We start from the raw sequence: 25,508 nt of genomic DNA, 5'->3' as shown, positions 1-25,508 counted from the left end.
ATGGTGCATACTTTGAGTAAAGCATTATTTATCATTCTTCTGTATTTAAGGTGTTTTTTAGGCAAAAAATCAGCATTTCACGCTTGTACACCTGGTAAACCATACAGATTAACTTTCACAACATTAATTGACAAAGCAGTATCATCAAACAAAACTGAATGACATATGCAAGAACAGTTTGACAATAAATTAGCAACACAATTTTCTTGTTCTGTAGTGGGGGATATCATGGTGTTAAAAACTCAAAAATTTCAAGTGATCAAAGACTTGCAAGATCCAGAGTAAAAACAGAAATCTATACCTACATCCAAATCTACACAGATACTTCGCAAGCCACCGTATGGTGCATGGCGGAGGGTACACTGTACCACTACTAGTCATATTCTTTCTTGTTCCAATCACAAACAGAGTGAGGGAAAAATGAATTTCTACATACCTTCGCATGAGTCCTAATTTCTAGACTCCAATCTTCACGATCCTTACGCGCAATGTACATTGGCAGCAGTAGAATCATTTGGCAGTCAGCTTCAAGTGCAGGTTCTCCAAATTTTCTCAATAGTGCTTTTCAAAAAAAATGTCGTCTTCCCTATTGCAACAATTTGACTGTGTCAAGCAAGACATTAGTAATATTGTATCTGAACATTACAGGTCTTTTCTTCCTACTCATCTGCATTAATTTACATTTTTCCACATTTAGAGCTAGCTGTCATGCATCACTCCCACCAGAAATTTTGTCTAAATCATCTTCTATCTTCCTAAAGTCACTCAACTTCCAACACCTTAGCGTACACCACAGCATTACCAGCAAACAACCACTGATTGCTGCCTACCCTGTCTGCCAAATCATTTATGTATATAGAGGACAACAGCAGTCCTATCACGCTTCCCTGGGGCACTCCTGACGATACCCTAGTCTCTGATGAACACTAGCCATCAAGGACAACGTACTGTGTTCTATTACTTAAGGAGACAAGTTACTCACATATCTGTGAACTTATTCTATATGCTCATACATTTGTTAACAGTCTACAATAGGGCACTGTGTCAAGTGCTTTCCGTAAATCTAGAAATATGGAATCTGCCTGTTGCCCTTCCCCCATAGTTAGTAGTATGTCATGTGAGAAAAGCATAGGTTGAGTTTCACACGAGCGATACTTTCTTTAACCATTCTGATTCTTGGACAAAAGCTTCTCAGTTTCAACAAAGTTTATTATATTCAAACAGAGAATATGTTCACGGATTCTGCAGCAAGCTGATGTTAGAGATATTGGTTTGTAGTTTTGTGGGTCCATTCTTTTACTCTTCTTATATACTAGAGTCAGCTATGCTTTCTTTGCATTTGCTTGGGACTTTGTGCTTGGTGGGACATTCACGACAAATGCAAGCTATGCAAGTCCATAGAGTACTCTTTGAAAAACTGAATTAGAATTCCATCTGCACTTGGTGATTTATTTGCTTTCAAATCTTCCAGTTGTTTTTCTACACAAGGGATGCTTACTACTATGTCTGATGGTCAAATGAGGTATGTTTGCACAATTATCCTGTGTGAACGATTTCTTTAACACAAAATTCAAACATTCGGCTTTCATTTAGCACTTTTCAACTGCCACACCAGACTTGTCAACAAGTGACTGAATGGAAGCCTTAGGCCCACTCAACAAATTTACATAGGACCATAATTTTCTCAGGTTCTCTTCCAGATCTTTTGCTAATAAGTGGTAATTGTTGTATGCTTCATGCATAGATCTTTCCAAAGATGCACAAATGTGTACTAACCTTTGCTTGTCGTCATTTGTGCGCTCTCTTTTGAACCCAGAGTGCAACAGCCTCTGCTTACCATGATGGGTCTTTTCCACCCTTTATCCATCTACTAGGCACATAGCTCCAGGGATTTACAATCTGCTTAAAGTTTGCTCATAATTCCTCTATATCCATCTTATTGGAACTACTTATAAGTGATATCAATTCACTGTCTTAAGTAAGATGCTAACAACTGCTTATCTGCTCTACCTAGCAGAAACACTCTCCTGGTATTCTTGAATGATTTATTAACTTTTGCAACCATAATTGCTATAATGACATCACAACCGCTAATCCCCTTTTATATACTCACATTGTCAGTATGGTACAGTCTATTTATAGCTACATGATCTAAGATATTTCCAATTCGTGTGGGCTACCGTGCTAACTGCTCATGACAGTTTTTAAAACACATGTTCAAAAGTATTTCACATGACTGTCTGTCTGTGCCCAATGCAATGAGCCCACAGACATCTCAGTCTATAATCGGTAGATTAAAGTCACCTCCAAGTAGTACTGCATGACCTGGGTATTTCCACACTACTAACTGCAGACTTTCTTTGAATGGTTCTGGAACTGTCACAGCGGAATTGGGTGGTCGATAAAAACATCAAACAATTAACTCGGTTACAGCTACACCTGTTACACACGACCAGACGACTTCACTGTCACATTCAACTTCAACCTCAACAGAGAGAATATTTTTGTCAACTGCAATGAACAGTCCCCCTCCTATGGCCTCTAATCTCTCTTTCTGATATACGTTCCACAGCTTGCTAAATATCTCAGAGCTTTCCATTTCAGGTTTCAGATGGCTCCCAGCCCCAAGAATAATTTTAGTGCGAAAACTTTCCTGGAGGGCAATAAATTCAGGCACTTTATTACGAATACTTCAACAGTTTACTGATAAAAATTCGACAGCTGTAAGTTCAGGAACTTTATTATGAACACTTCAATAGTTCACTGACAAAATTTTGACTGTAAAAATGATTTACCCCAAACGCCATCTGTCTTCCCTTGCTGCACATCGGCTGATGGGTGTCCAGAGCACCTCAAACTATTGTCTAGCCTTCAACAAGTACTCTGCTACCTGAGCAGCTGCTACCTTTGTGGAGTGCAACCCTGATCTATCAAGAAGTGGAGTCCTACAAATCCCCACACGATAACACAAGTCTAGAAATCTGCAGCCAAGACCATCACAGAGTCGACAAAGCCTTTGGTTGAGACCCTCCAATTCGCTCCAAATCAAATGACCTGATCAACTCTGGGAACAACGCTGCAAATTCTGAGCTCTGCTTGCACCATGTGTGCGAGGCTAGTAGTTTTCACCACTTCCACCAAACACCTGTATGAACTGGCTTCAGAACACATGTGACAGGCATTGTTGGTGCTGACATGAGCCACCACTTGCAGATGACTGCTTCCAGCATGCTTGATAGCCGCAGGCAAGGCCACCTCCACATCTCAGATGAGGCCCCCCAGCAGACGTACAGAGTGCACTTGGGTTTCTTTCCAGTGCTGAATGCTATCTGCCTAATGGTCTTCATAGCGCACCTAATGTTGTTGGAGCTCCCCAAAACACTGATAAAGCAACAAAATTAGTAATGTATATTCTGAGAATTCACCGAAGAATATGGAACTTCAGCAGAAAAATTTTGAACCAAGTACAGCAACTTAAAAAATGAAGATTACATCAACATATACAAAAGAGCGAATTATTTACCAAAGATATTTAGGTAAGCAGAAAAGATGTTTGGAATAAGGAGAAAGCAAAAGCAAATGAAATCTCAATTGAAGTAAATTGACTATTAAAGAAAAAGCTACAATTTTAAGAAAATAATGCAGAAAAGCTTGTGCTGGGTAGACACTATACTTGTATCAGTTGAGACAATTGATGACATAGCAACAAGAGAGAGAAAATTTTACAAGCATTCGGGCATTCCTATATCTGTTTGTATTGTTCAAATCATATTTACAGCTTCCATTACACTTCATCAGGATAAGTGAAACAGGAAAATTCCTGACAGATTAAAACTACTTGCCAGACCAAGACTGAAATCTTGCATTTTTAGAGAAATAATCAAGTTTCTGGTCCTTTTAGTCTGTTACAAAGTTTCAAAACAGCAAAAATTCTGCAGAAGTGTGAAAGATCCATTCAGTGATGGAAGAGTCAGACAAGGAGATTCCGTACCACCAAAGCCATTCTCAGTAGCCATAGTGAACGTTTTCTGACCTGTAAACTGGAAAAAAACAGAATGAATTCTTGCTAACAGGAGTTTGCCTAAGCCACCTTCAGTGTTCTGATAACATCATAGAGGACTATCTTAAAATAAACCGAGCTCATTTGAGTAATCTGGGATTGTAGGTTACCGTGTACAACAGGTTGGGCATAGACTGATTACTTGAGTATTACTGTTCTGATTTGATGGGGGAGGGGGCAGAACTTATTAATTAAATGAAATCCAATTAATTAAACAAACTCATGCCCTTTGTTACTATTTTCCAATGCATTACTTTACTCAGTTGATAATAATGTCACTGTTCCAGCCTGGATTTTCCATTGTTTGATCATGTCACTAGTGCTAACAGGCCAGTGAACTAACATATCTGATAAGTTGCCAACCTAAAATTGCATTTGTAGCAGATGGCAAAAACCAATGCACATCTTTTTCACAAGAGCTCAGTACCCATGCACCTTGCCTGAAGAGGTTCTAATTTAACACCAAAATAAGCATGTGAAATGGCATTTTAAGCAACAATATTGTTGAAACTTCCTATCAGATTAAATCTCTGCGGACCAAGTCTTGAAACTAAAACCCTGCCTTACGAGAGCAATGCTTTTACAAACTGAAATGTACAAGCATGACTCATGACCCGTCTCACAGCTTTAGCTCCGCCACATCTCTCTCCTACCTTTAAAAACTTCACAGAAGCTCTCATGCCCACCTTACTGGACAAGCACTCCAGGAAGAAAGGATATAGCAGAGAAAGATCAGGAAGTTCAAAAGAGGGCCACACTATGCTGAAGAGTGAAAGATTCTTTATGGAGTCATTACTGTTAGCTGAAGCCCACATTCCAACACGAAAATTAAATAGATCCACATAAAATACTACACTGGCATTTAGAAATAAAAAGAGTGTGTTTTCTCCTAAATTTTAGAACTGTTGAAATTATTAGCTGGCCCACATTATTCATTTGTTAATGTTATTCATTGTTAATGAAGTAATTAATGTCTTAATGTTGCAATACTAATTCATTAACATACGATTTTTCATTACATTTGACTGCCCGCACCACAGCAGTCTTACATCCTGTATCATCTGCAACAGCACACACACTCTGATGCGTGATGTAATCAGTCTGTGTGTCTAACCAGTTTTGACTTACAGCAATGAGACATAAATTGTTTAGGTTACAACCAACTCAAACCACCACATATCGGAAGCGATGGCGTAGTTTTATGAAATATACCTATGCAAAGCCTATTACGACACCATGATATGACTCATGTTTTGCGATTAATGTTAGTACTGTTTGGAGAAATCACATGAAAATTTGCTGAGTACACTGAATTCAGTGAAACATCCCATGTTAGTGTGTTTGCTTTTAAGCAACTCGGTAAATTATAAGTGAATTTAAGGTGTCAGAACTACATATTATCTACAACAGATATTTAGTTTCAACCCATTGAGACAGTGAACTACAGTAGTAAGTTAGTGATAGAAACTGTGTTTGCAGTCAGTCTTTTCATGCATGGGGTTAGACAACTGAAACTACAACATACTGATAAATTGGATATATAAACAATTAAGTCACAGAACTAGTTGAAAAGTTTTTGTATTTAGGGCAGTTAATGACAACAATTGAATGGACAGCAACATAAATAACAGAGAGCAAAAGAGGCCTGGAGCACTTTTGATAAACTACATTTTCTCAAAAATAAGCTCCCAATAGGTCTGAAACAGGGCATTTCCAATCAGCATGTGTTATCAATGTCAACTTAAGGCAGTGAGACATACACTTTTAATTAGCAAATCTTTTAAAAAAATGATGGGAATTACTAAGGGAGTCAATAAAACAAAACAAGATGACTGGTGTATGAAGGAAGTACCACATCGGATTCCAACCCAGTTGTGAGTGTTAAATTGTTGCTGTTCATCTGACAACGATGAATGGTTAGAAACATACACGTTTTAAATGATACAAAGAAAACATACAAATATTTTGGAAATAACTTTGCAGCTTCATAGAAAAGGAATGTGGGAAATAACTCAGACAGTACAGTTCATAACTGAAGATGGTGTGAAAACAATATGCTTCAATACATATCCTATTAGCGAAGGCAGCAGATGATCAAGTAGGTAAAAAGACAAGGGCTAGTAGAAATCCTTGGGTAACAGAAGAAATATTAAATTTAATTGATGAAAGGAGAAAATATAAAAATGCAGTAAATGAAGCAGGCAAAAAGGAATACAAACGTCTCAAAAATGAGATCGACAGGAAGTGCAAAATGGCTAAGCAGGGATGGCTAGAGGACAAATGTAAGGATGTAGAGGTCTGTCTCACTAGGGGTAAGATAGATACTGCCTACAGGAAAATTAAAGAGACCTTTGGAGATAAGAGAACGACTTGTATGAATATCAAGAGCTCAGATGGAAACCCAGTTCTAAGCAAAGAAGGGAAAGCAGAAAGGTGGAAGGAGTATATAGAGGGTCTATACAAGGGCGATGTACTTGAGGACAATATTATGGAAATGGAAGAGGATGAAGATGAAGATGAAATGGGAGATATGATACTGCGTGAAGAGTTTGACAGAGCACTGAAAGACAGAGTCGAAACAAGGCCCCCGGAGTAGACAACATTCCATTGGAACTACTGACGGCCTTGGGAGAGCCAGTCCTGACAAAACTCTACCATCTGGTGAGCAAGATGTATGAAACAGGCGAAATACCCTCAGACTTCAAGAAGAATATAATAATTCCAATCCCAAAGAAAGCAGGTGTTGACGGATGTGAAAATTACCGAACTATCAGTTTAATAAGTGACAGCTGCAAAATACTAACACGAATTCTTTACAGACAAATGGAAAAACTAGTAGAAGCCAACCTCGGGGAAGATCAGTTTGGATTCCGTAGAAACACTGGAACATGTGAGGCAATACTGACCTTACAACTTATCTTAGAAGAAAGATTAAGGAAAGGCAAACCTACGTTCCTAGCATTTGTAGACTTAGAGAAAGCTTTTGACAATGTTGATTGGAATACTCTCTTTCAAATTCTAAAGGTGGCAGGGGTAAAATGCAGGGAGCGAAAGGCTATTTACAATTTGTACAGAAACCAGATGGCAGTTATAAGAGTCGATGGACATGAAAGGGAAGCAGTGGTTGGGAAGGGAGTAAGACAGGGTTGTAGCCTCTCCCCGATGTTGTTCAATCTGTATATTGAGCAAGCAGTAAAGGAAACAAAAGAAAAATTCGGAGTAGGTATTAAAATTCATGGAGAAGAAATAAAAACTTTGAGGTTCGCCGATGACATAGTAATTCTGTCAGAGACAGCAAAGGACTTGGAAGAGCAGTTGAAAGGAATGGACAGTGTCTTGAAAGGAGGATATAAGATGAACATCAACAAAAGCAAAACAAGGATAATGGAATGTAGTCTAATTAAGTCGGGTGATGCTGAGGGAATTAGATTAGGAAATGAGGCACTTAAAGTAGTAAAGGAGTTTTGCTATTTGGGGAGCAAAATAACTGATGATGGTCGAAGTAGAGAGGATATAAAATGTAGGCTGGCAATGGCAAGGAAAGCGTTTCTGAAGAAGAGAAATTTGTTAACATCCAGTATTGATTTAAGTGTCAGGAAATCATTTCTGAAAGTATTCGTATGGAGTGTAGCCATGTATGGAAGTGAAACATGGACGATAAATAGTTTGGACAAGAAGAGAATAGAAGCTTTCGAAATGTGGTGCTACAGAAGAATGCTGAAGATTAGATGGGTAGATCACATAACTAATGAGGAAGTATTGAATAGGATTGGGGAGAAGAGAAGTTTGTGGCACAACTTGACCAGAAGAAGGGATCGGTTGGTAGGACATGTTCTGAGGCATCAAGGGATCACCAATTTAGTATTGGAGGGCAGCGTGGAGGGTAAAAATCGTAGAGGGAGACCAAGAGGTGAATACACTAAGCAGATTCAGAAGGATGTAGGTTGCAGTAGGTACTGGGAGATGAAAAAGCTTGCACAGGATAGAGAAGCATGGAGAGCTGCATTAAACCAGTCTCAGGACTGAAGACCACAACAACAACATATCCTATTTCACTACACATTTAGCCCAAGTGATTAAAATGTACTTACCATAAAGTGAACCAATCCATTTGAATTCAGATGCTGGTGTCAATGAAAATTTATGGGATAAATGCCTCCTCTTATCCCTTTCTTCATTGCGCTGATGTTTATTTAGTGCAGCAATATTTGTACTATACTGATTTGTGTAGCTCTTGAATGTATTTTCCATCCCAAGCTTGAACATATATGTGCCTAAAACATAAACGTTTATGAGGCTATATGCAAAAAAGCAATTAAACATGTTAATGTGATACATTTGTAGACATTTTCAAACCAAACAGTTTCAACCTTCAACCTCAATGCATTTGGCATAAGAACTTTAAATGTGAATTATGTTAAAATTTACTGCTAGTCTTAGTCTCTTCCCACCAAAACGTTTGAAGACAGATGGAGGATGCTTTACTGTGTTTTCAGGTAACATCTAAAATAATCAACTTTGAAGTTGTTATCTCTTTTTTTCACACCTGCCACCCTTTCCGCTTGTTGTACATCCTATCCCAGAAAGTGAATATCTTCACAAATAGACCAACAATCATAACAACAGCACAATGTATTATAATAACAGCCTTGTCTGGAAATATGTCACCCAAGTCAACTGTGTCTCTCCCTAACTGATAACATCTCAAAGTTAATGTTCACTACCCAGTTTGGTTGAAGGAAGATTAAGGTTTAATGTTTCAAAGACAACCAGTTCATTATAGGTGGATCACAAGCTTGGGTTGGGGAAGTATATGGAAGATACTTTTAAAGGAAGCCACTGTTATTCAATGTAGGAAAACAAAGGAAAACTTAACTTTGAATAACACGGGGATCAAAATTACCATCCTCCTAAACAGCAGTCGAGTACCTTGCCCCTACTCCACAATGCTTGATCAAATTGGAGTCCCCCTTCCACATTTAAATATAATTTTTTTTTCTCCAAACATATTTTATAACATCCACCAGCTTACCTTCACATCTAAACTTAACATTCATTTCTAATTTAAATATATCTCATTATCCTTGAGCTTCCTCTTCATCATAATTTTTCAACTTAGCTTTCAATATTATACTTTTTCTTTTCACCTATGATTACAAAAAACATACAACAATCTTAAAAATGCTAATGAAATACCTGTGGCTATCTGTTGTGCTTTCAGTCTTGTTATACGAGTCCCATCAGATGCTAGTTCCTTTTCAATTTCTTTTTGATCCCTCTGCAATTTTTCTAACTCTGCTTTTGTTAGACCAGCGGCACTACGTCTCTTCAAATCATCCATATTAAATGTGCGTGGTTGAAGGGAACCGGTTTTGGAACGTGTCACTATTGTATGTTTCTTTCCTGTAACAGAAGAAGATAAGTATATCTGTGACAGGTAAAGGTATCATTACACTGTTTTTACTACATCGGCCTTATTGAAAAACTACTACAAATCCTAATAAATCACATCATGACACTGCTACATGAGAATCTCAAACAGTTAGGCTTTGTGTACAGTGTGCAGCAGCTAAATTGAGTTTCTTTTCAACTTTAATTTTTCCACTACCTTCTTACATCTACAGCTAGTTAACCTCATGATACAGTCAAGTAAACCATTCAGCAAAACAGTTGTAAACACAAAATAGTTTCCGCTGACACAGATGAGACTGAAGCTGAAAAATAATTCTGATGAAGAAAATGCTTCACTCCAATCAAACTCTTAAACATAAACATCACTCACAAATTAGGCATCAGGCCTGTTACAAGTGGCCGACTGCTGGCAGCGAAACAGTACAAGGAGTGATCTACAATTATGCGATGTGATTTTTATGTTGCTGATCCCTCCAGCCATTATTTCCAGTAGCAAAATCATTGTGATGCCACTGTATCTTTATTTGAGCAGCTCCTCATTTGGCCTCATAAGGTCGAGTGGACCCCATTCAAGATTTCCCTTCCTCAGAAGAATTCAAAGAGGTACCAGGAATTGAACCAGGGTCCTTTGGAACCAAAGGCAACAATGCTAATATTCAGCTGCTGAGGTGGTTCTCTAGCCAAACTCCGATTAAAGTAATAAACTTCTTCAGTTATGAAAAATCAACAGTTTACTACATTGTTACGAATTTTTTTGTTGCTTAGCAATCAAATTAAAATATCTATTGGCAAGGGAGAAAAAAATTGTGTATTAAGTAGTCTATGACCTCAGAATCACTAAAAAGCTTAAAATTGATTTGAAAGAGTGGTGGATTGTCATTAAAAAATTTGAATCAATATGAAGAGAAGAGAAATGAAATGATCATACGGCATTATCAGCTGGGAAACCCCACCTGCATTGATCGGCCGCCTGTTGCAAGTTTTTCTATTTCATGCCATTTCGGCAACATGTACGTCTTTGTGGCAAAGAAGAGATGAGTTGTGGACTAATATAAGGAGAACTGTGGACCATACTGAAAGTGTGACTAACACTGCCAAGAGGTAACTAAACAGAGTTGCGCCTTGTAATTTGTTGCTGCATTTATTACAACATAGACAATAGTTAAATTTGCTGTGGATGCCAATGGTGAATCAAACAACTGATCATTAGCCCACAATTAAGATGTTCCTTTTGTGGTAACGTCTAAGTATGCAGTTTGTGTTCACTTGCTAGGTGTAATTTCAAATTATAGAGACAACGTACTATCATTTTTTTAAGCATAGATATATTACAAAAGAAGATGTGTGCAAGTCTTACCGACAGTGGTAAGTTCATAGATGGAAAATTGGAAAATGGTAGCCTCTGGCTTCTGGGAACCCACACATGGTCTGCGTTCCCGTGGAATGTGTGCTGACAATGGTAACATGTTTTACTAAAAGGATGTTTGGTTCCACAACAGCCCAAATCTACACTCTTAAACTACAATAATTTTCCCATTGTCAACAGAGCTTGTGACAAGTGTAACAACTTCAATGTCACATCCTGCAAATGGGCATTATGGTGGCATTCTGAGAAATAAACAAGAACAAGTGAAACAGCCAAGTCCCCTATCAAACAGACCAAGGATGTAAGTAGTTCACTGAATGAAATGAATCGTAGAAAAATATAAATTAGCTTATTTTTAAGTTTCTTGTGCATTTAAAAAATACTTCTGGATGCAAAACATATGTCCCAATCTAGCTATCAACACCCTACACAAAACACCTACAAGATGAAATTAAAGGATTCAAAATATTTGAATAAACATAGACAACTCTTTGAATAGATGCAGATGCCAGCCTTAATCTGAGAGCCATTCCACACAAAAATCAATTCTAAGAATGAGAAATTAAGAATAAACTAATATATAAAATACTACAATGACTCGTAAGTCATGCAGATTGATAAAAATCCATTAAAAAGATTTTTGTGAAATGAAATGCTTTGTCCTCCTTGCAGTGAAGGAGACTCTGATGACAGACATTTTACATTTAATTCATTGTCATGTATAACTGAACAAAGATTAGCAAACTGCTACCTTCCCACATGCTTCAATAAAATATAAGTAAGTAAAAATAGTATTCCAAAAGCCACATAACTTCATGGATTATCAACATGGAAAGAATTATGGCACACTTGAACTCAGGGTGTATATGACACGGGACAACCAGGAGATCCGGGTAAAACCCGGGAAGTATTTCATCCGGTAGAAAACCGGGAAAAACCTTGAAATTTTTCAATGTTTTAGTTTTTTGTTAAATTTTTGTAATTTTGACTGGTAAGAACCGATACTCTAACAAAGGACATTACTGTATCCTGCTACTGCAGAATAATACTTCAACAATAAAACATAAAAAAGAGAAAAAAATGAAAATAACTTAAATTGCAAAGAAAATGAGCCATATACAGCAACGACACACAGTGCTCATGCAAGCGTCTGCCAACAGCAAAATGTGTCAAAGGCCTTAGGAACACCATGCAATGCTTCATAACAACAAATTGCCTCTGATGAGTGTGAAGTCACAACTGTTTACATTAGATTTATTTTAGCAGTTACGAGTGGGCTCATGCGCATGCACAGTTGAGTCGCGTTTGAGTAGTAGATTTTCCCGCTTCTGGCTACAGGAATGTGGCTGTTGGATGTGCAAGCAGTTAGATGCTACTGGGAAAAGGGGGTGCCAAATTCATATTCTTGAGGAAAAAAAAAACTTGTTTCACAAAGCACCTAGCATCCAGCGCACGTTGTCTATCGATTATTCGTATGATTTTGAAACGCGTCCCTGTTGGTTTTTGAACATTTTTTAACACATTTTAAGTTGATTTCTGAAAGAATCATAAGTTGATTTTTGATTGCGTGCATTGTGTATGTGATGTCTCTGTCAGGAGAATCCTCGTCCCAGACAAAAGGGGACCGGGCTATACGAGCTGAGCGGAATAAAGCCGAATGGATGAATACCAATCGCTGTCTGATTATGTGGTTCATTGGGTTTGCGAATGATCAGCTTATTTATAATTACTACTAAAATCCTTAGATTCACACTATCAGAATGTAAAATAAACAACTAACAGGAAGAACAGATGAGAAAGATAATGTATTAACTTCTCGGTGTATCCAAGAAAATCAAATTTTGCCACAAAATTTTTGGCCAGATCGCTACACTAGTAAAGACCAGTTCTGCAGTCCCCGGCGAGCACCCACTTAAGTTCTATTCTGGAAGTAACGTGGAAAACATGTTGTAGGAACATGTAAAACGCCTAACCGGAGAATAATAGCAGGATAAATAAATCTGTGCTTCTGGCAGGGTTAGTGAAGTTAATCAATGAACAAATTTTGACAGTAGCAGGAATAGCTACAGAACTAGTGATGACAAGATTGTTTGTTAGGATGAGAAAGGAGAAGAAACGGGAACATCACACAAATTATGGAAGAATTAGACGAGTCCAAATTTATATAAAAATTTTGTAATACTACATTTCAATCTCACGCTTGAGAAACTGACGCGTATGAATGAAACGTGAAACTACTTCCTAACATAAAGCTTTTCGCTTTAGTATGCTTAATAGGCATTTGATATTGTCACTTAGTGAATTATATTCCGTCGTGTTATAAAAATGGCCATTTGTGTCAAAACAGTCTCATTTATTTGGTGTGTGTTACAAAATTGCTGCAATATTAGGAAGGCCTGTTTTGTTTTATCTAGCAAAATGGTTCAAATGGCTCTGAGCACTATGGGACTTAACTTCTGAGGTCATCAGTCCCCTAGAACTTAGAACTACTTAAACCTAACTAACCTAAGGACATCACACACATCCATGCCTGAGGCAGGATTCGAACCTGCGACTGTAGCGGCCACCCGGTTCCAGACTGTAGCGCCTAGAACCGCTCGGGCACCCTAGCCGGCTTTATCTAGCAGACAGTGACAAAATGTTGTTGTTGTGGTCTTCAGTCCTGAGACTGGTTTGATGCAGCTCTCCATGCTACTCTATCCTGTGCAAGCTTCTTCATCTCCCAGTACTTCCTGCAACCTACATCCTTCTGAATCTGCTTAGTGTACTCATCTCTTGGTCTCCCTCTACGATTTTACCCTCCACGCTGCCCTCCAATGCTAAATTTGTGATCCCTTGATGCCTCAGAACATGTTCTACCAACTTGTCCCTTCTTCTTGTCAAGTTATGCCACAAACTCCTCTTCTCCCCAATTCTATTCAATACTTCTTCATTAGTTATGTGATCTACCCATCTAATCTTCAGGATTCTTCTGTAGCACCACATTTCAAAAGCTTCTATTCTCTTCTTGTCCAAACTATTTATCATCCATGTTTCACTTCCATACATGGCTACACTCCATACAAATACTTTCAGAAACGACTTCCTGACACTTAAATCTATACTCAATGTTAACAAATTTCTCTTTCTCAGAAACGTTTTCCTTGCCATTGCCAGTCTACATTTTATATCCTCTCTACTTCGACCATCATCAGTTATTTTGCTCCCCAAGTAGCAAAACTCCTTTACTACTTTAAGTGTCTCATTTCCAAATCTAAATCCCTCAGCATCACCCGACTACATTCCATTATCCTCGTTTTCCTTTGGTTGATGTTCATCTTATATCCTCCTTTCAAGACACTGTCCATTCCGTTCAACTGCTCTTCGAAGTCCTTTGCTGTCTCTGACAGAATTGCAATGTCATCGGCGAACCTCAAAGTTTTTATTTCTTCTCCATGGATTTTAATACCTACTCCAAATTTTTCTTTTGTTTCCTTTACTGCTTGCTCAATATACAGATTGAATAACATCGGGGAGAGGCTACAACCCTGTCTTACTCCCTTCCCAACCACTGCTTCCCTTTTATGCCCCTCAACTCTTATAACTGCCATCTGGTTTCTGTACAAATTGTAAATAGCCTTTCACTCCCTGTATTTTACCACTGCCACCTTCAGAATTTGAATTTGAAAGAGCATATTCCAGTCAACATTGTCAAAAGCTTTCTGTAAGTCTACAAGTGCTAGAAACAAGATAATTCGTAGGGTCAGTATTGCATCACGTGTTCCAATATTTCTACGGAATCCAAACTGATCTTCCCTGAGGTCGGCTTCTACCAGTTTTTCTATTCGTCTGTAAAGAATTGGTGTTAGTATTTTACAACACCTCTTATTAAACTGATAGTTCGGTAATTTTCACTTCTGTCAACACCTGCTTTCTTTGGGATTGGAATTATTATATTCTTCTTGAAGTCTGAGGGTATTTCGCCTGTCTCATACATCTTGCTCACCAGATGGTAGAGTTTTGTCAGGACTGGCTCTCCCAAGGCTGTCAGTAGTTCTAATGGAATGTTGTCTACTCCTGGGGCCTTGTTTCGATTCAGGTCTTTCAGTACTGTGTCAAACTCTTCATGCAGTATCATATCTCCCATTTCATCTTCATCTACATCCTCTTCCATTTTCATAATATTGCCCTCAAGTACATCGTCCTTGTGTAGACCCTCCACCTTTCTGCTGTCCCTTCTTTGCTTACAACTGGGTTTCTATCTGAGCTCTTTATATTCATACAAATGGTTCTCTTTTCTCCAAAGGTCTCTTTAATTTTCCTGTAAGCGGTATCTATCTTACCCTTAGTGAGATAAGCCTCTACATCCTTAAATTTGTCCTCTAGCCATCCCTGCTTAACCATTTTGCACTACCTGTCGATATCATTTTTGAGACGTTTGTATTCCTCATTGCCTGCTTCATTTACTGCACTTTTATATTTTCTCCTTTCATCAATAAATTCAATATTTCTTCTGCTACCCAAGGATTTCTACTAGCCCTTGTCTTTTTACCTACTTGATCCTCTGCTGCCTTAACTACTTCACCCTCAGAGCTACCCATTCTTCTTCTACGTCATTTCTTTCCCCCATTCCTGTCAATTGTTCCCTTATGCTCTCCCTGAAACTCTATACAACCTCTGGTTTCGTCAGTTTATCCAGGTCCCATCTCCTTTAATTCCCACCTTTTTGCAGTTTCTTCAGTTTTAATCTACAGTTCATAACTAATAGATTGTGGTCAGAGTCCACATCTGCCCCTGGAAATGTCTTACAATTAAATAGATGTAATCAAATCGATAAACCACAGCAGTCTTTGCTATTATTTATATTAACAGCTTTTTCAGTATTAGATAACGACATTTCAATTTTTCATGTAGCAAAACGTTTGACGAACTTTGATGAGGTAATAGATTTATTCACAGACAAGAAAGCACACCGTGTAAAGCTGCAGCAAGATTAGAGAGAAAAAATGCTAGGAGCTAAGGATCGAATAAATATGTACTTTCTTGCTTGTCTCTTGTCTTTATTGGTTTTATGTATCCTATACTTAATTTTATGTCACACAAAACAGCAAGTTATTAGCTAATAGGCAATAAAGAGTGCAAATTTTCTGAAGAGATCTTGTTCTCCCAATTACAAATAATCCCACCCATTATTAATGCGAGATATTTTATTTATTTATTTATTTTTTAAAAAAGAAGGTCATGCTATCAAAGCAGCCGACTGGGAGCAGGAGAGGCACCACAGGACATTTCAATTTCCACTGTCCTGAATATAGTTTCATGGCATCCATTACAAAATATACACGTTTAAATGCCACAGAGTGAAATACAGTGACGTGCCATAGAAGAATGCTGTATGAAGAGGCGTGGCACTGCACTTTGTCACACTTAAGACCAAATAACATGTCTTAAATTTCCTCGAACACGTATGTTTTATGTTTCAGACTTTTCAGAAAGATGTGTGCTACAAGATGAACATATTTTTGAAAGTTCGATTTTTTTTAGTATTGACCCGGTTAGCAAATATTGCAGATCCGGAGCTGATGCGCAGAGCAGTCAGAGTTATAATGGGTAGTCTCCATGTGACCCGTGTTTACATTTAGTGATTTTGCTGTTTCCCGTTTGTTTGCTCTCACGTCAAATGAAAACAAAACAGATATCTGTGCCCGGAAGCTATCAAGTGAATTAAAATATATTCACATAATTATGGAACACTAAAACAGGTTATTAGTTTCAGATTTTATTTTTTTTCCACCTATCTGACAGTCAAGCATTAATCGCGTTGCAGAACAATGAAGTTATTTTAGTCTGTTTGCTAAAGAAATTTGACATTCATTAACCTTTTCCACAGAGGAAGTCAATGTATTTGAAACGAAATGTTTAATTCCACAGTACTGGCTAGTTTCAACTGTTCACTGCCTTTCAAGTGCATGTTTTCAACTTCTAGCATGTATGGCATTATGCCATAATAAAGAACCAAATATGATATAATACAGTACTGGTGCTCCAAGAAAATATACATCCTGAAAACCACACTGAAAAGCTTAATATCTGGTCGAGATCTACTTCATTGGGAATCTGGACATACGAATGTGCACTTTAAGAATGCACTTTAAATGTGCACATTTAGTATGGTTCATGAAATTCCAATGCTCTTGGAGTATCCTCTGATGTCCTTTTTCTTTTATGACATCTTTCAATGTTTTACACGTACATACATAGGGGCTTCCTACGTCGCGGTAGCTGCACAAGCACCATGTCGTCAGTTATCTGCACTCTCTGGCAATTGCTGAAACGAACCTATTCCTAACAAGTCGCGGGAAAATATTGTAAATGGTAGTTTGAAAAGCATTACTTTCAAAGTAAATATCCTATTATGCAAGTTGAACTGGCTTACAAAAGTGCATTGCAATCTCGATTTCAATGATTTGAGAAAGTAACATGAGGTGTTTGGTGGAATTCCAATGTATACTTTCGTAACACAAAAATACACAGCGTACATGTTGCATTTCGTTTTCTAATTCTACGCCTGTGTATGAAACCATAACCATTCACAGGATTGATAAGTTTTGCAGTTCTGAGGGAAATATATAGTGCCACTTAACACGGAAAAAGTGTGTTTTCACCTGGGAGAAAGTGTATTTCTAACCAGGAAAGCCGAGAAAAATCTGGGAATTTTTTTTCCTTGTCCACGTATACACCCTGGAACTGCTTTCCTTCCAAACTACAACAGCTTAATCTTCCCTGATGCCAACTACCTATGCTTCAATTAGCAAATTATTGTCTTCTTTGGGAGCAAAGTTATCATATATATATGGTGGGTCATTTGTCTCACTTTATGTGCTCACCAAACTATCTTAACTTCTGGATATATTCAAATGTGTCACAAAACCAAACACAGTAACAACCTTCCTTGATTCTTGCATTTTCCGGAATAAGCTGAAAACAGAGTATTTTGCAGAACCGATGTATTTCTCTAATACATTGAGCTCGTACACTCAGAGAAGTCTGTGGTAAGACAAGTATACGCACTTTCAACGGTAATTAGACTATATCTAACCTTCTCACCCTCCTACTGCTCTTTCAGAACTAGACGGCCACTTATTCCAGCTTAACAATTTGATCCTGGTCTTTCTACATAAACTATTAGAGATCAGAATTGAACTCTATATACACTCTCAGAGACTTGACTCACTAGCATCCTGTGGTGCCCATTTAAATGAAAACTCATCGCTTGACTCCATTGTAGTGTACGAGTGGACTATACCAGCAAAGGGAGAGAGGAAATATGCAGGTTCGCAAATGTAACCAAGAACTTGCAGTATTGCCACTACATAAGCAACCATTTGGAAAGACTATATTCTATATAACAAAATAATGACTGATCAGCTAGTAGTGAATATCATTCCAACCACTACTCCTTTACTAACAATATACACCACTAACCAATCAGTAACGGCTAGAAAATTCACATTTTGTTATAAATGTGAAATAGATGCAAATTCTGTCTCAAAATGTGAAAACGCAAAATTATTTAATAGATGCTGTTTCATAGTGAATTGCATCCAGATGAGCTATTTATCACAGATTATTTGAAATAGCTTTATTTTCTGCACACATACTCGAAAATGTAAGCAGTTACTGGCATTATACATCATCTCGCAAATCCCAATTTGGAAATATAATGTATGCAAGAACGTACTTGCAAAATATAAAGTGTATAAACGCAACAATATATCAATGCATTCAATGATCTGATGCCATGCCAATGTGGACAGCTGAATGGTCTGTTTAAGTTACACATCACATAATGCAATGTAGTACTCAGCCACGAGACATAGCATTTATATAAGAAAGAAATGTTTACGTTTGTTTGTTAGCTAAAGCTCAAAAGATAGTATAATGTGGACAGTTTTAACATGGCAAATTATGTGGCAGATGTTCTGAATTGTAGTTGCACCGAATAATGCTAGAGGTAAGGCCTGAACTACGTCGTTAACAATACTCTGCTAACTTCAACAAGCAATTGCGCAGTAGCTGTCCCTCAATGTTTTGTGCTGTGCATTGCCATTGCTCATTGTTTTCTTTTCTTCTTTTGAAATATGTGAAGTGACTGGTACATCACTCCTTCCCCAGTCTTTTTACACTCATGGCCATGTGCGACTATAGCCTACAGCACCTGCTCTCTGCAATATACCAACTGGAAAACAAAATCTGTAAAGTTTTTTGACAGTACCGAAATTCTTCCTCTAACTTTAAAATTGAGTGGTCATTTATTCGGTTCTACTTCCACACTATGTGCCTTGTCAGTTCTATCCGTAGCATTGTCAAGCATAGGTCGTAGGGCTGTGAATGCATGTGAAAGGTCAAAATTAGTTGTCTGTAGACTTTTTAATCTTCAGATTGGGTGGGAAAAGACAAATAATGTCCAGAAACACCATATATCAGAGATGCATTCACTTAACTGGAGGGAAAATGCTGCTGCTTTTCAACACGGCAGTAATTATTGACAGATTAAATGCAGCTAACCAAAGAAAAGAAAGGCCATTTTGGAAGAAAAAGGTGTTAAAAGTTTTTGCAAAAGCAAACATTCCAGTCAAAAAGTTCCCAATCAGCAGTTTTTTTTAACAGGCAGTTTCACGGAACTAATAATTTGTTTGTCTTCACTCATGTAGCATGACTACCTTTTACATTTGAGCGTATGATCATTTACAAACAATAGATGCTACGTTTCCTGGTCCCTACCAATCAGTCATTGTACTGGTGTATATAATCATTTTTCCAAATGGTTGTGTAAGGAGAGGCAACGCTGTGAGTCCTCAGTTATACATGTGAACTTGTGTAATCTTTCTTTGTAGTCCACTTGTGCATGACAATAGAAGCAAATGAGAATTTTCAGTCGAATGGGCAGCAGCGGAGACTGGTGAGTTGAGTCTCCAAGCATACGGAGATGGTAAGTTTGGAGATGACATCAGAGGACCCTCTGGTAAATATAAAGCGGTATACTGAGCTCTTATACATCTACAGTATAACCCCACTTTTATGTTCTCAAAGTTAATGTTTCCCCACCATTTACAACATTTTTTTATCGCTCTCATCAAATTTCCTACCTTCACAACATTAATTGTCACATGTTTTTGCATTAATCTGTGTACGATTTCCCCATAATTTACACTTTATGAAACAACTTTCATGGAGAAAAAACTGAAGTAATTGATTGGTGACTCCATGTTGTCTTGTGCACTACGACCAGATAACAGGTATACTTGAAAAAAGAGACAGCATTGGTCGTATATTTTTTACTATTTTTCTGAGTGACCATCTTCAGTGCTATATTGTATAACTTAACTTGGGATGCACTGTTGTCACTAAGCTTACGGCAATCGCATAGACTCAGTGACAGAAAATCGATTTTGCAATAGTAAAAAATATACGACCAATGCTGTCTCTTTTTTCAAGTAAAACTGAAGTAACTTACATAAAATTATGCTAACACGGCATAGGTCTTAAAGTAGTGTTTACAAATGTTATGTGGTTAAGTTTCTTGACATCAGGGGTGCTCTACTCAACAGATCTGAATTGGTAAAAGTAAGAACAATTCATACTTTGTCTCTTGCCACCATTCTGCTTGGCATGGTGACCGATGGGCGTAACTTGAAATGTTGCATCAGTTATGTATTTTTCCAAACATAGCATGGCAGATTTCAAGAATTTATTCTCATTTTGAAGCGCATATATTTACACATTTTTGTGCTGTTTCATAAACAAGCAGTGCAAGTGACAGTTTGTGTGTGTGAGGTCTTCTGCATAATGGAGGAGGCCAAGTATACCAAAAGACAACTGCGGAGCAAGAAAGCTAGAACAATGCACATGAAGAAATCACACAACATACTTAAAAAATACATCATGCTAATATGAAAAAAATACCTAACTGATTCAGTGTTGCATTATTTACATAATGAATGACACAGTTGTAGGCTTTCCAAAAACATCGGATATGATGAACAAAATTAAATAAAAATGTTTCTACTTCCAAGTCAGTTACCAGTTTGTTATGTCAGCAGCTAAACATTATACGAACTTCAGATAACTTGATGACTATTGTGTACTGATATCATAAATAACCTATGAAAATGCAGGGGAGGTGAGGGGCCTATGCGTAACTTTTACCATTTAAAATGTTATTTACTCAGACACTGATCATATCAAAGAGACAGCCTGTGCATGCAACTGCCAAGAAAGTAACACTATACAAGAAACAGCATTCAAATGCAGTATCACATATCAAAGAGGTGTACTAAAATTTTAGATTAAGTCAAACAGCATCAAGTTTTCAGGGACATGCAACATGTTTAAGAGCATGATTGTCTAACTCATGCACAAGTTTTTTGCTAGTTTTCATAATTTTAAGAAAGGAAACGAATCCAGTCTCCTTAGAAGATTAATCTCCCATCGGATGTCCTGCATCTGCTTGGGTGGATGTAGAGGAAAACACCAAGGAAATTGTCGTCTCTGACAGACAATTTACAAACAGAATGGTTGCAGTGAAACGTACTGTCAATAAGGAAAAAGCTACGTCCATTTTAGAGCAAGATTTGCACAAGAGAAAGATTTGGTCCTGGTCTGTGCCATATTTACTGACAGAAGAGCAGAGAGTGCATCAGGCGACATGTTGCCCCAGTTTCACTGACGTAGTTGATGAAGATACCAGTTAGTTGAAACGAATTGTAACTGGAGATGAAAGCTGGTGTTTTCTTGACCCAGAGACAATATGTCGGAGTATGGAATTGCATAGAACATAGTCAACAAAGCTTAAGAAACTCAAGTTGCAGAAATCATGAATTGAGAAAATAACGATTGATCCTCCCCAAATGCAAATACTTCTGGGATGATACATAGTGAATTTCTCCCTGTTCTGACATACAAAATCTTTCCAGACACTACCACATCTCTGATGACAATACAAGAAAACTGGACATGTGTCTGAAGTGTGTTCTCTTAATGGTGATTAATTATTACATAAATTCATAGCAATCTTCACAAAAGTTGCAGAAATGAATGATAAGCTACAGAACTCATCATTAGCCCATAAATGCAAGCTGCCATGACAAAAAGGATAAAAAGCATGCTTTTTGATGGTAAGCCTGTGACCTGTTTTCATTTGACAGAGCACATATGCTCTCTCATAGTAGAGATGTGGAGATGGAATAAATGAGAATACAACCATTTGTTTTGTATTCCCTCCAGAGTCTCAAAAAAGTCAGCTTTGTTGGAAGTCCTCTGACCCCAACAATCTGCCATTTTTGTCCTGTCACTGCTGCTTAACAACAGAAAGATCATGTACACACTAAGTCATGACTAGTCCCACACTCACGCAAGCTTCAGTAGACAGGAAGAGTCACAGAATGAGTCACCGGATAGGGAACAACTACAGTGTCGTCATTCCCAGATTTGTCATATTCGCAATAACTGTGGTTGGAAGGAAGGCAGTCTGTACAGCATTGATGCAACAGTAGTGCCTTGATTTGTAATGTATGGAACCCTCCACATTAAGGCTCACACTCACCCTGTTTCTGATCGTAATGGATTATCTTGATTTCTCTTACTCATTGGATTCTCTACAATCACCAGTGTAGTTAAGTTCGCTGCAATTTTCTTCAAATGACTATTACATGCATCTCTGTATTGATGCATTTTATTATGCTGGGTATTTATATTCAACTTTTGACATAAATTATTTTTGTTCTTGTCTAGCTGGTCTCTCTCTCTCTCTCTCTCTCTCTCTCCCTGATGCATTTTATTATGCTGGGTATTTATATTCAACTTTTGACATAAATTATTTTTGTTCTTGTCTAGCTGGTCTCTCTCTCTCTCTCTCTCTCTCTCTCTCTCTCTCTCACACACACACACACACACACACACACTCTCTCCTTCCCTTCCTCATGACCCTCCTCCCCTTCTAAAAACTTCATCAGCTTTGTACATCCAATATTCCCCTTTTAGAGAGGTGAAACTCTTTGCATACTACAATTTTATAGGCATTGCCAGGGTCTTAAAAAAATTTTCACACTGGGGCATTACGGTCATACTTTTATGTACACATTAATATACAGCACTGTTGAAGCATATTCATCTCATTTTAAATTTCATGTTTTTCCAGCAGCTTCTTTCACAACCAAGATAACTGAAGTGCAACACCTGCCCTATGAACTGATTGTCAGAGCACATCTTTGTTCAAACTAGATGCACTCCTTTGTAGGCTACAGTTTTGTTTCAATACTACTTTATTACATCTTTACACAATTGATTTGCCTGCCAAATCATCATCTGAAAATCAACTTCATTTTTGTAAATGACAAAATGATGGTTAACTGATTCTGGGCAAAGGTACTGCTTTATCACACTATCTTCAATCATTTAAGCACTGAACACTGCACTTTCTTAGAGAGCTGTTAACTCACGCCAGCACTGCTTTGAATATATCAAGTGAGGCTTTTTCCTAGTTTAATACCAAAGCTGTGGCCTGAGCTCCCAGTTGGTGCACGTCGACAGCGCAGAAAGATACGTATACAGCTTCTTTTCTGTGTTTACTTCGTAGATTCTTACTTAAATTGCGTGTGAGTTTCGTATAGGAGGTGTAATTTCGAGTTTTAGTTACTTTAATCATAAATTCAGGCAGATTGTAGCGCAGTTGTTAGGCATTTGTACAGGTTAGTTCATACATTCTTTGCATGTTTCCCTTGCGTTATCTAGGCACGGACTCGTGTTTCAGTAACTGTTGTTCAACATCGATTAGAATGGACAGGGACTGTGATTGCTGTGTTAGGATGAAGGCTGAGTTGGCATCCCTTCGCTCACAGCTGCAGGCGGCACTGACTTCGGTCACGCAGCTTGAGGCTGTTGCCAATGGGCACCACTGTTGGGAGCCGGACTTGGGTATCACGGGGATGTCAACTTCGTCCCGTCTGTCCCCAGATCGGTCTGCCGCTGTGGTTGCCCCCGTTGCTGCCCGCAGTGGGGCTGAGCCCTCGCCTGTGGTTGATTGGGAGATCGTTCCAGGGCGTGGAAGGCAGCGAAAGACGTCCTCGGAGGCTGATCAGAAGCCTCCCAGGTGCGTCTGACAAACAGGTTTCAGGTACCGTCTCTGGCTGAGCCAGATGCAGCTGCCTGCCCTGTTTCAGAGGATGATTCTCAGCCTTCAAGATCCGGGCAATCGCAGAGGGTGGGCTTATTGGTAGTTGGGAGCTCCAATGTTAGGGGTATAATGGGGCCCTTTAGGGATATGGCGGCTAAGGAGGGGAAGAAATCCAGTGTGCATTCAGGGTGGAGTCATTCCTGATGTGGAAAGGGTCCTTCCGGATGCCATGAAGAGCACAGGGTGCAGCCAGCTGCAGGTTGTGGCACATGTCGGCACTAGTGACATGTGTCGCTTTGGATCTGAGGAAATTCTCTCTGGATTCCAGTGGCTATCTAAGCTGGTGAAGGCTCAGAGCTCACCATCTGCAGCATCGCTGACAGAACCGACTGCGGACCTTTGGTGCGGAGCCGGGTGGAGGATCTGAATCAGAGGCTCAGACGGTTTTGCAACCGTGTTGGCTGCAGATTACTTGACTTGTGCCATAGGGTGGTGGGGTTTCGGGTTCCGCTGAATAGGTCAGGAGTTCACTACACTCAGCTGGCGGCTACACGGGTAGCGGAGGCTGTGTGGCGTGGACTGGGCAGTTTTTTAGGTTAGAAGGCCTCGGGAAAGTACGGGGTGGGCTGCAATCGCAAATGGCATGGCAAATACAGGACGTGCTTGGATCAAGGAACAGTCGGAATTGTAGTTGTAAATTGTTGTATTTGTGCTGGGAAAGTCCCTGAGCTTCAAGCGCTAATAGAAAGCACAGAAGCTGAAATCGTTATAAGTACAGAAAGCTGGCTAAAGCCTGAAATAAGTTCTGCAGAAATTTTTACGACGTCTCAGACGGTGTTCAGGAAAGATAGATTAGGCAGAATTGGTGGTGGAGTGTTTGTATCTGTCAGTAGTGGTTTATCTTGTAGTGAAGTCGAAGTAGATACTCCGTGCGAATTGGTATGGGTGGAGGTTATACTTAACAGCCGAACTAAGTTAATAATTGGCTCCTTCTACCAACCCCCAGACTCCAATGATGTAGTTGCTGAACAGTTCAGAGAAAATTTGAGTCTCGTAACAAATAAATACCCCACTCATACGGTTATAGTTGGTGGAGACTTCAACCTTCCCTCGATATGTTGGCAAAAATACTTGTTCAAAACCAGTGGTAGGCAGAAAACATCTTCCGAGATTGTCCTAAATGCTTTCTCCGAAAATTATTTCGAGTAGTCCACAAACCCACGCGAATTGTAAATGGTTGCGAAAACACACTTGACCTCTTAGCCACAAATAATCCAGAGCTAATAGAGAGCATCATGACTGATACAGGGATTAGTTGTAGCTAGGCTCAATACTGTTTCTTCCAAATCCACCAGAAACAAACGCAAAATAATTTTATTTAAAAAAGCGGATAAAGTGTCACTAGAAGCCTTCCTAAGAGACAATCTCCATTCCTTCCAAACTGACTATGCAAATGTAGACGAGATGTGTCTCAAATTCAAAGATATAGTAGCAACAGCAATTGAGAGATTCATACC

General features: G+C 38.6%; 1 protein-coding gene across 1 annotated transcript in view; it reads right to left on the bottom strand.

The window, feature by feature from the left end:
• The window catches only part of LOC124716404 (nucleosome-remodeling factor subunit NURF301), a 274,017-nt gene that overhangs the window by 202,397 nt on the left and 46,112 nt on the right, over window positions 1-25,508 (bottom strand). The window contains exons 8-9 of the mRNA XM_047243171.1: window positions 9,257-9,463; window positions 8,152-8,334 (exon numbers count right to left, since the gene is read on the bottom strand). Of these exons, the coding sequence (XP_047099127.1) occupies window positions 8,152-8,334; window positions 9,257-9,463 (390 nt within the window). The remainder of the gene's footprint in view (window positions 1-8,151; window positions 8,335-9,256; window positions 9,464-25,508) is intronic.

This window comes from Schistocerca piceifrons, chromosome 1 (genome assembly GCF_021461385.2).
Source record: "Schistocerca piceifrons isolate TAMUIC-IGC-003096 chromosome 1, iqSchPice1.1, whole genome shotgun sequence".
NCBI classification, from domain to species: domain Eukaryota; kingdom Metazoa; phylum Arthropoda; class Insecta; order Orthoptera; family Acrididae; genus Schistocerca; species Schistocerca piceifrons.
This window is presented reverse-complemented; position numbering and strand designations above follow the sequence as displayed.